Genomic DNA, 12371 nt, shown 5'->3' on the forward strand with positions numbered 1-12371 from the left:
GCCTCCCATCTCTTTCCCCATTCAGCCCAGTGATAATTTCACCGTCAGTTAAGGAACCCTCCAAAGCGATTTTAATGGGCAGACATTAAACAAGACAAATGTGTGCACTTTTCCCTGCCCACCCTAAGATTTACAGTGTGTGATTTTTTTACTTCCCCTTTTAATTTGTTAAAGTACCTTGTGTTGTAAGCCGTCTGAAACTGGAAAGGTCTGCCAAGTTCAATAGTTCACAGACACACTGACGTAGTAACTATGCACATATCAGGACAGGCGCATCAACAGCTGAAAGACAAGTGCACAATCATGTGGCCTACAACCACATCAACAAAAGACTTAAAACACACTGCACATCTTAGAAAGACTAACTGGCCAACACGAACTGACAAGTCACGGAGACATACAGCTAAAGGTGTTTTTCGAGAACCTAAAGCGGCTTTCCCACCTCTCCTTTATCTGCATTGATATGAAGACACAGGATAGGTGAAAGCAATATGGAGGACACCTACTGCCCATATGCGTACACAGCTGTCCAGCTCTTTCAGATTACTGCCAGTAAGGAAAGAAGGGATGCACCCAGAGACAAATGAGAGACAGAGCGAGAGAGACAGACAGACAGAGTGAGAGAACAACCACAGGAGAACCACAGATAGAGATTCCAGCTGAAACTGCCAGAGTGAGCACTCTGACACATTATACTACGGCAGGTTGCCTGACTGGGGTGGCTCAGCTGGTACTGTGAAACTGTGACTATGACTCATCCAGTCTCTTAAACCTGGGACAGGTGCATTAGAGCCAGCATAGCATGACAGGCAGGGTAATAGCTGACCTGAAAGGTCAGAAGGAAACTACCAGTGCCCAGGCAAACCCCCTGTCATCTCATGTAGTGCTGATCAAACTGCAGGCCTCTCTCTGAAAGCCATGACAGGGATGGAGGTTGTATACTGTAGGATGCACCATTAGCCATAGTTGTGATCTTGGTTTTGATGGCAAAATGGAGAGGGGCCGTGGAATACAAAATGAGACAAGAGTACAAGTTTTCAATCGGCGTACGGATACTGTGACTGCACTTCCCATCTCTCTCTCAGTAGCTCTCTCTGATTTTAGGCACAGCTCTCCCCAAGAGTACCGAGCTTGCAGTGCTCAAAAGGAATCTTCCAGCTGGCTATGATTTTTAAGATGTTCACGTCGCCTCCCTTGCATGCCAAGGGAAATAGCAATACCAAATCCAGTGACACTGTGAAATCATACATCTTTTGAGAGACATTTTGAATGAAAGATGGTGAAATGCTCTCAAGTACATGGCCTTGTCCCTTACCAACAAGGTGAATGAGCAATGTCATGGTCCCTATGGAAGTTACCGATCTGAATAATTTTGAGGCAAATCATTGCAGAGCTATTTTACCATGAAAGTCACGTTGCGTCACATTGCTCTAAAGTCACTGACATTATCTAATATACAGATGGAAGTGTGTGTGTGGTGTGTGTGTGTGTGTGTGTGTGTGTGTGTGTGTGTGTGTGTGTGTGTGTGTGTGTGTGTGTGTGTGTGTGTGTGTAAAGCAGTCATTGTCATAGGTAATAATGTAAAGAACATGACAACTGACAGGCACAAATAGTATGAACTCAGGATGCAATAATATACTGATTAGCTGTAGCTCATTCCATGTCACCAAGAAGGCTCAGATAGGTCAAATCAATAACCAATTACCAGTGGTATGCGGTGGCCAAAGGCATTTCACACAGCACAATGAGTACATAATCCAGCCTGGTCTCAGAGACCAAATTAGTATGAGATGTTACATTTGGTATGGTTATATGAGACAGATGGTTACAGATGGCAAAAACAAAAGTAGGGTGGTTGGTGTGGATTGAAGGGTGGGCGTGTAACGCGAGCAACTAGCAACCTAAAGGTTGTGAGATCAAATCTCATCACAAACAACTTAAGCATTTTTCAACTACTTACTACTTTTTAGCTACTTTGCAACTGCTTAGCATGTCTGCTAACCCTTCCCCTAAAGGCATCAGCATGCTTCAGTTCGGCTGGCGGCTAGCTGAAGTCGGCTAGGCGAACCGAACGAGTGTGCTCATATACTCCCTTAAAAGACATTCGCTTGAAAAACGAGACAAAAGCAGAAACAGTACTGGTTGTCCATTTTGAGACGCCATAGCCAGTATACACTTACTTAAAGTACAATTTTATCTAAGATAACTGAAAAAAAATCTGTCATTCATTTTGCCGTTTTGCCGAGGAGATCTTAGTCGTGCAATTTTACATCTTAACAAAGCTGTTTGGTGCCATATTTCTCAATTACATTTTTTTAATGAAAAACGAGTCGTCTCTCGTTGAATGACAACAAAGACTTTATTGAAGAATCTCTACTGCTGACCAATCACTGACAGAGGCGGAGACTTTGGCTCCGAACTTCGGTTTGCCTCTAGAAAAACTGTTGTGTGCCTGAACAGCTGAAAAAAACTTCACCGAAGTCCAGAACAAACAAAAACATCTCAAAATGTTGTCATAATATATGCACAAACTCTTACGAATTGTTTCGGCTGGGAAGCATGCGGAAGCCTTAACCCTAACCTTAAGCCTTTTAGCTAACCCTTCCCCTAACCTTAAACTAACTCCTATACTTAACCCTAACAACCCCTGACCCTAACCCCTAAACTAGCTAACGTTAGCTAGCCACCTAGCTAGAATTTGTAACAAACGTTTAGCATATTCGTAATATCTAATACGTTTAGCAAAATATAAACGCAACAATTTCAAAGATGTTACTGAGTTACAGTTCATATAAGGAAATCAGTCAATTGAAATAAATAAATTAGGCCCTAATCTATGGATGACTAGGAATACGGATAAACATCTGTTGGTCACAGATACCTTTAAAAAAAGGTAGGGGCGTGGATCAGAAAACCAGTTGGTATCTTATGTGACCACCATGCAGCGCGACACATCTCCTTTGCATAGAATTTATCAGGCTATTGATTGTGGCCTGTGGAATGTTGTCCCACTCCTCTTCAATGGCTGTGCGAAGTTGCTAGATATTGGCGGGAACTGGAACACGCTGTTGTACACGTCGATCCAGAACATTCCAAACATGCTCAATGGGTGAAATGTCTGGTGAGTATGCAGGCCATGGAAGAACTGGGACATTTTCAGCTTCCAGGAATTGTGTACAGATTCTTGCGACATGGGACCGTGCATTATGATGCTGAAACATGAGGTGATGGCGGCGGATGAATGGCACAACAATGGGTCTCAGGATCTCATCACGTTATCTCTGTGCATTCAAATTTCCATCTATAAAATAGAATTGTGTTCCTTGTCCGTAGCTTATACCTGCCCATACCATAACCCCACCGCCACCATGGTGCACTCTGTTCACAATGTTGACATCAGCAAGCCGCTCACCCACACAACGCCATACACACTGTCTGCCATCTACCTGGTACAGTTGAAACTGGGATTCATCCATGAACAGCACACTTTTCCAGCGTGCCAGTGGCCATCGAAGGTGAGCATTTGCCCACTATAGTCGGTTATGACGCCGAACTGCAGTCAGGTCAAGACCCTGGTGAGGATGACGAGCACGCAGATGAGCTTCCCTGAGACGGTTTCTGACAATTTGTGCAAAAAACTATTTGGTTGTGCAAACCCGCAGTTTCATCAGCTGTCCGGGTGGCTGGTCTCAGACAATCCTGCAGGTGAAAATGCCGAATGTGGAAGTCCTGGCCTGGCGTGGTTACACATGTTCTGTGGTCGTGAGGCTGATTGGACATACTGACACATTCTCTAAAACAACATTTTGGCTTATGGTAGAGAAATTAACATTAAATTATCTGGAAACAGTTCTGGTGGACATTCCTACAGTCAGCATGCAAAGTACACACTCCCTCAAAACTTGAAACATCTGTGGCATTGTGTTGTGTAACAAAACAGCACATTACTGGCCTTTTACTGGCCCCAGCACAAGGTGCACCTGTGTAATGATCATGCAGTTTAATCAGCTTCTTGATATGCTACACCTGTCAGGTAGATGGATTATTTTGGGAAAGGAGAAATGCTCACAAAATTTGAGAGAAATAAGCTTTTCGTGCATAAGGAACATTTCTGGGATCTTTTTTTCAGCTCATGATCCGAAGGGAGCAACACTTTACATGTTGCCTTTATATTTTTGTTCAGTTTAATACGAATTGTAATTCATAACATATCATACGAAATGAGTGATGGACATCCACAAATTAATACATAGCCCACCATACAAAACCAAACATATCATACTAAATGAGATGTTTCGGGTTTATGTATAGAGTAATAGGAAATGCTCTGAGACCAGGTTGCAGCACCACACTATGGCCCTAAAGCAAACATACTCATTGACAATGTATTCTGCTAAATGAGAAATTAATAGATCAGGTCGGAATGGAAAGTCTTATGGAAATCATTTTTGGAGAAACAACCGGTGCGCTCTCGCGCAGCGTGTTACCGAGGCAGACCTTGTACGTGATCAGGTAAAAAAATTGCACCCTTTGAATAAAATCTCCCTTGAAAACAAAATATCAGGTTCGCAGGGTAAATGTCATAATATTACAAGGACCAAAACCCTGACACTGGGGGTAGAATTCGAAAAAGGCAACAGTTGGGAGAGGCAAAAGAGTGGCTAGTTGCCATAAGACTATACTGCCACTATTTTCATGTGCTCTTTTCACAATATCTATCCACATGTTTTATATACGCTTTATCTCCAAAAGACCCTGTTAACTGCACATTCACCCTCTTGGTTTCGATTGGGTTCGTGGAAAAAGCAGCGCGACACTTTGGCCACAGTGGCGCACCATAACGCACAGGCATCTGAATTGCCTAAGTTTACTGCGGCGGTACAAACCATTTACCTGAAAACAAACACTGTAAAGACTACTTCAGCTGTGACATAACTGAATGTAAATGTGTTACCTGTGTTTTCAGAGGCTCTCCGTGTTCAATGATGCTTATAAAGGGGATTTCCAAAAAAGAAGCCATAAATTCCACTTGTACGATCTCTTCCTGGGTCTGGGGGAAGGCGAGAACAGCGGAGACCCCCTGAACAACGATAGCCTGACAAACACACCTGAAAAGGGACTCCGGGTCTCCGTTGGCCGGCTCTCGAGGAACCACTTCCAGGCTCAGGTTGTAAGGTAGAAAGTTGTCCCCAGTTTGAACGAGACCGGTGAGGGCGCGGTTCAAGGCAGCCTGCACTCTGGCTGGCTGGCGGGTGGGCAGAAGGGCACCAAGGCGCACGGTGTGTCCTATCTGCGCCAGAATGTGGCACGGCTGGGGATGGAGGTGACAAGGGTCGATGAAGAACTGTAGAATAACTTGGAATCCGAAGTAAAAGTATGCCAAGAATCTTGAGAAGATTAAATTCATCCTGCTGCGCTCTCAAACTGAATGAGATATTGTCAGAAGATAGCATTGCTTGCCTTATTTCTTTCTTCCCTTTTCTTTGATGTAAGGTCCTTTTTTCGACGATTATATTACCTGTGATCTACAGTTGGAGTTACAGTGAGAATGTGTGACTAGGAGAAGGGGAGGGGGTGCACGATGTAAAGGCGGAGATGCCGCTGGACTGTCATCCTCGGAGAACACTAGCGGAGCAGCAGTCGTGAGGCGGGAGTATTGGCCCCGGTATTGACAAATGAACGGACACCTGCGTGTTGCCAACATGAAAATAATGATAACGTGTTTATTTGGAACTTGCACTTTTTTAATTTACTGGTTTTAGCAGAAAAGTTACACCACGTCCTTAAATAGCCTAACTCTCTCATAAATAATTTTTGAACGTTATAATAGCCTTTGTGAAAAAAATTTTGGGGTGGCATTCATTGATTAAATCTCAACCTAAAAAAACTGTTCCTTTCAATTCCAAATGTATTTACAGAAATACACCCGGTCATCAAAGGTCGTGCTGAGGAAAAAATATTTGATTAATGTCCAAAATGAGATGTGACATTCCTAAGAGTGAGCAAATGATTGGACCAAAAAGCAGAATTGCGTCTGCGTCGGAGGACTTGGCACACGCACAGGGCATGGGTAAATCCAGGATAAAATACCGTCTCAGCTAGAGGCCAAACTAACTTTGGGAAACTGTACTGAATCAATCTGGACAGTTCCTCTGCGTTTGGTTTATTTGTTACCAAGTCATGAATTGGAGTCCATGGGTAACATGTCTTGAAATGAATGCACAATCTAAAGCCTAAACTGATTTTGATATAGCTATATATTTTTCTGATTTGGAAATGACAAGTACTTTTTTTATCAAGTTGATGTTAATAATCAAGTTGATAAATTGATAGGATTCACGTAAAGTATCCTTTAAACAATGCAATTACGCCTGCATTTCAATGTCAATGTGTGTGCAATTACACAACACAATTAGGCTATATCAGGTGTACATATGTAATCATAATTAAGATGCGAAGTGTGACCTTTATAGTCAAACAGCATGTTGAAATACATAATGAAATGGACACACTCATTGTATGTCAGCAATAGACTTAATGCACATTATATAAAAGGCCTCCAGCTAATTTAAATGTGGACTGTAATTTGGTTATGATAAACAACATATTTATGTGGATTGCTTTGTGATGGGTTCTTGAGATGTAAAACAAAAGTCAATATCATGGTGCTCCAAACAATGATTTTTGGTACAGGATGAATGCAAAGGCAAGGTGCTGTAAAGACACATTCACAGAAATCAAATATTCAGACCAAGTAACTAATTATTACCAGTTGATATACCAGCACGGATTAAAAACCCTGTCTAGATAACCTGATATTGAATGAACCATTCTGACATGTCCCTAGAAGCATAAATGCCCACCAATTGGCATAATCAATAAGGTCATTAACCAGAATGACTTACTGATACCAGGTAACATTGTCAGTGGCTAAAAAAGAGTGTTGTTGTTTGGTGGAATTATGTTTTTTTTTTTTACTTTGATACATTAATTAAAAATGAAAAACTAAATGTCTTGAGTCTAAGTATTCAACAACCTTTGTTATGGCGAGCCTAAATAAGTTCCGGAGTAAAAATGTGCTTAACAGTCACATAATAAGTTGCATAGACTCACCCTGTGTGCAATAATAGTGTTTAACATGATTTTTGAATGACTAAATCATCTCTGTACACCACACATACAATTACCAGTAAGGTCCCTCATTCAAGCAATGCATTTCAAACCCAGATTCAACCACAAAGGTTTTCCAAAGCATCACAAAGGGCACCTATTGGTAGATGGGTAAAAATTGAATATCCCTTTGAACATGGTGAAGTCATTAATTACACTTTGGATGGTGTATCAATACACCCAGTCACTACAAAGATACAGGCCTCCTTCCGAACTCAGTTGCCAGATAGGTAGGAAGCGGCTCAGAGATTTTACCATGAAGTGACTTTAAACAGTTACAGAGTTTAATGGCTGTGATAAGACAATACTGAGGATGGATCAACAACATTGTAGTTACTCAACAATACCAGTCTAATTGACAGAGTGAAAAGAAGGAAGCTTGTACATAATAAAAATATTCCAAAACATGCATCCTGTTTGCAATAAGGCACTAAAGTAAAACTGCCAAAAATGTGGCTAAGAAATAAATGTTATGAAATGAATACAAAGTGTTACGTTTGGGGCAAACCCAACACACATCACTGAGTACCACTCTTAATATTTTCAAGCATGGTGGTGGCTGCATCATGTTATGAGTATGCTTGTCATCAGCAAGAACTATGGAGTTTTTTTTACGATAAAAGAAACGGAATAGCGCTAAGCACAGGCAAAATCCTAGAGGAAAACCTGCTTCAGTCTGCTTTCCAACAGACACTGGGAAATAAATTCACCTTTTAGCAGCACAATAAATTAAAACACAAGGCCAAATATACACTGGAGTTGCTAACCAAGACAACATTAAATGTTCCTGAGTGGCCTAGTTACAGTTTTGACTTAAATCGGCTTGAAAATGGCTGTCTAGCAATGATCAACAACCCACTTGACAGACCTTGAAGAATTAAAAAAATTATAAATGGGAAAATATTTTACAATCCAGGTGTACAAAAGCTCTTAGAGACTTACCCAGAAAGACTCACAGCTGTAATCACTGCCAGGGGGTTGAATACTTATCAAATGAAGATATATGAATGTTTTATTTTACATATGTACAGTACCAGTCAAAAGTTTGGACACCTACTCATTCAAGTTTTTTTTAAATTAATTTGTATTATTTTCTACATCGTAGTGAAGACATAAACTATGAAATAACACATATGGAATCATGTAGTAACCAAAAAAGTGTTAAACAAATCTAAATATATTTTAGATTCTTCAAAGTAGCCACCCTTTGCCTTGAGGACTGCTTTTCACACACTTGGCATTCTCTCAACCAGCTTCACCTGGAATGCTTTTCCAACAGTCTTGAAGGAATTCCCACATATGCTGAGCACTTGTTGGCTGCTTTTCCTTCACTCTGCGGTCCAACTCCTCCCAAACCATCTCAATCACCCTCTGCCTTGGTCAAATATCCCTTACACAGCCTGGAGCTGTGTTGGATCGTTGTACTGTTGAAAAACAAATGGTAGTTCCACTAAGCACAAACAAAATGGGATGGCATATTGCTGCAGAATGCTGTGGTAGCCATGATGGTTAAGTGTGCCTTGAATTCTAAATAGCACAGACACACCATCACACCTCCTCCTCCATGCTTCACAGTGGAAACTACACATGCGGAGATCATCCGTTCACCTACTCTGCGTCTCACAAAGATACGGCAGTTGGAACCAAAAATGTCCATTGCCCGTGTTTCTTGGCCCAAGCAAGTCTCTTCTTCTTATTGGTGTCCTTTAGTAATGGTTTCTTTGCAGCAATTTGACCATGAAGGCCTGATTCACGCAGTGTCCTCTGAACAGTTGATGTGTCTGTTACTTGAACTCTGTGAAGCATTTATTTGGGCTGCAATCTGAGGTACAGTTAACTCTAATGAACTTATCCTCTGCAGCAGAGGTAACTCTGGGTCATCCTTTCCTGTGGCGGTCCTCATAAGAGCCAGTTTCATCATAGAGCTTGATGGTTTTTGCGACTGCACTTGAAGAAACCGTATTTTCTGTATCGACTGACCTTCATGTCTTAAAAGTAATGATGGACTGTCGTCACTCTTTGCTTATTTGAGCTGTTCTTGCCATAATATAGACTTGGTCTTTTACCAAATATAAAACATATTTAGATTTGTTTAACTCTTTTTTGGTTACTACATGATTCCATGTGTTATTTCATAGTTTTGATGTCTTCACTATTATTCTACAATGTAGAAAATAGTAAAAATATTTTTTTAAACCTTGAATGAATAGGTGTGTCCGAACTTTTGACTGGTACTATATATATATATGTGACGACAGTCCAAAGTATATATGTATGTGTATATATGTATATATATATTTTTAAAAATTATTACACATTTTTTAATTTTTCTTCCACTTTGACATTAGAGAATTCTGTATAGATCATTGACAAAAACTGTAAATTAAATCTATTTAATCCCACTTTCTAACACCAAAATGTGGAAAAAGTCAAGGGGCGTGAACACTTTCTGATGGCACTGTGGGATTTCTGGGAATAAAAATAAAAACGTTCAAACTCAAAATATTAGTTTTGGTCATATGTTTGATGGCATATTATTGGGAGATTATTTAGCATTATGATTTATTTTTCACCATTATAATTTCTAGACACAATCAAACAAAAAACGTGTTCTCGCTGAGGCATTCAAATATAATTTCAATGGAATTTGAATAAAACATTTTTTTTGAAGGACTACAGCAATTAGGTGCAGTATGTTTTGGAGGACTTGCAAACATCGTTACACAGGTTTGTATTGTCAAACAAATTGTTTATCCTTAGAATACATCGGTCACTCAGGGCTTCAAAAATGTGTGCCTACCATTTTTTCCCCAACAGAGAGGAACAATTGACATTTCTTGCATTACTTAATGCTTCATTTACCAAGTGGCATGTTCATTTTTTAAAATTTTAATTCTTACACTGTGCTGGGGAATATGTTCAAAAGCTTGTTAAGAGGAGTGACTGGTGATGCTTCCCTCTGCTACACATGGGTAAACGTATTGTGTGCATCCCTCTTTCTCAGCAGTCACGGTTTCTGGCTTTCTTTCACAGCAGGAAGCCCCAAGCCTTTTGTTAAGGTGGGCATTTGTGGCTGCATTTAGACAGGCAGCCCCATTCTGATATTTTTCCCAATAATTGATCTTTTGACCAATCACTCAGATCTTTTCACATCAGATCTTTTTCAGAGCTGATCTGATTGGTAAAATAGCAATTAGGGGAAAAATATCAGAATTGGGCTGTGAGGCACAGATAACTTGAAGTGTCTCTAGATATCGCTCTCATTACTTAGAACTCCCTCTACCGTGTTAAATAAAAAAGGAGCTGGAGTGTGAAATGTAGTTTTTGAGAACAAATTAAACGTGCCCCTGGCTTACATGGTTTAGCGAGAAGGGAATGTGGGGGGAAATACATTGAATCACAGGTCACCTCCTCAGGCAAAATCAGGTGGTCTATTTGCTTCTGTGTTAACCTTGAAGAAAAACAGCGGATCCACTAGGCCAATTGGTCAATCTACCTCTAAATGTGTGACACAGGCGAGTGTATTATGAAAGTCTCTCAGTTGCTAAAATACTGACTGAAGGAGCCCCTCATGACAACACATGGAGAGATGTATACTTTACTATGACGGTAACATTTATAGTGCGGGTATTGTATGCCAACAACAATGAAAGCCTTAATCTAGGAATTAGTGGCATTTCGGAGACATTTACCAGATGTTACACAGAATCCAGTGTGGGCCCGGTAACACGTTTTGTGAGAAGCAAGTCAACTCTACAAATCCAAGATAGAAATTGGGCCTCTTGATATTACCCAAAACTAAAGAAGCTTACTTAATTGACCTAACCTAGGATTCAATTAAACCATGATCTGAAATTAAATCAAACAATGATTAAAGCCAACCCAACCCCTGCACATTGATAGAGAATTCTGTAAAATGTAGTAAAATATGGTATATACAACTTCAGAGAAGAGAATTATACAGTCAGATCAAATGGTAGTCTTGAAGTACTTATCTCTTGCAAGCATTACCCTTTCCTTTGAACTTGCATTCCAATGTCATTTCTCCAATTTCGCAAGTCCCTGTGAGATTGACTGCAGAAGTTGGACATAAATCCAACAGCAGTGGAAGCACAACACGTTTTCAGCTTGAGAACCACCAGGCGAAACTTCATCCATCTGCTAAAAACATGGCTAATTCCCCAAAGTGACATTGCACAACCACGCAGTCATTAAATCTTGTTTGCCCAATTACTCCTACCTGGGTGGAATGCATAACTAGGGAATCTTTCGCTTTGACTGTGGCCCCCACCGAGGCGATCGGAGAGGCAAACAGCACTCAGACCCATTAGAGTTACTGCTGCCACCTCTGTCAGTGAAGCACCCCCCCCCCCCCCCCCACACACACACCCCTCCACCCCACACATCTACCCACGGCCAATTCTCCGGAAGGTACTATTGATTAGCACCCAAGTGCCTTGATCTAGCATCTAACTTATTGTGATTCCTTCCTAGTTAATCTCAGAGGCACAGACACAATTGTTTGCTTTGCTCATTCATTGAGTGACAAAAATAAGGTGTCTGAACATTGTAAATGGTTTCTAAGTTGGGCTGTCATAAATCAGTCACCCCTCCCTTGGCATGTCACCCTTAAATTTGATACTTCACGCTTGTTCCCATAGTGGGAAAGTGTCTCGGAAAAACTAGTGAAGGGCACAAACTAAAAAAACATTTATCCCTGTATTTGACCCCTAAAAATATTTCAGATGACATGTTACCCTTGATGTCCAACTGCCGTTGAGTTGAATTGTGAATGTGTGTCTGCAAAGCCTTCTTAGCTCACTCAATGCTTCAACCCCCCCCCCAAAAAAAACTCTCAGCAATACCTCACAATGAGTGCCATGCTATGCTTATAACTCTAGGCTTGGGGAAAAGGTCATTGGTTTGTGAGGATTGGTGGCCATTTTTGTTAGGTAAAACGATCATTCTCGACTGTGTTCGCATTTTTGAGCCAGCACAACACAATCTAGTACCGCTTTTCCTTTTAAGCGAAGAAAGGTGGAACTGGGATGACTTGCTTTTAAATGTCAGAGAGCTGTTTTAACATTCCATGAACATCCCCGGCACCACATGTGCGTGAAATGTAAAAGGAGGTGTGAGGGGAGAGTACGGGGAAGGTACCGCTTGAGATTCCCCTCCAGCCAGGTAAATCGGAATGCTGA

General features: G+C 40.9%; 1 protein-coding gene across 1 annotated transcript in view; it reads right to left on the minus strand.

The window, feature by feature from the left end:
* The window catches only part of grin3bb (glutamate receptor, ionotropic, N-methyl-D-aspartate 3Bb), a 119957-nt gene extending 110801 nt beyond the window's left edge, over window positions 1-9156 (minus strand). Inside the window, exons 1-2 of the mRNA XM_039003088.1 lie at window positions 9151-9156; window positions 5036-5311 (exon numbers count right to left, since the gene is read on the minus strand). Coding sequence (XP_038859016.1) covers window positions 5036-5311; window positions 9151-9156 — 282 coding nt within the window. The remainder of the gene's footprint in view (window positions 1-5035; window positions 5312-9150) is intronic.
* Window positions 9157-12371: the final 3215 nt, after the last annotated feature.

This window comes from Salvelinus namaycush, chromosome 10 (assembly GCF_016432855.1).
Source record: "Salvelinus namaycush isolate Seneca chromosome 10, SaNama_1.0, whole genome shotgun sequence".
NCBI classification, from domain to species: Eukaryota; Metazoa; Chordata; class Actinopteri; order Salmoniformes; family Salmonidae; genus Salvelinus; species Salvelinus namaycush.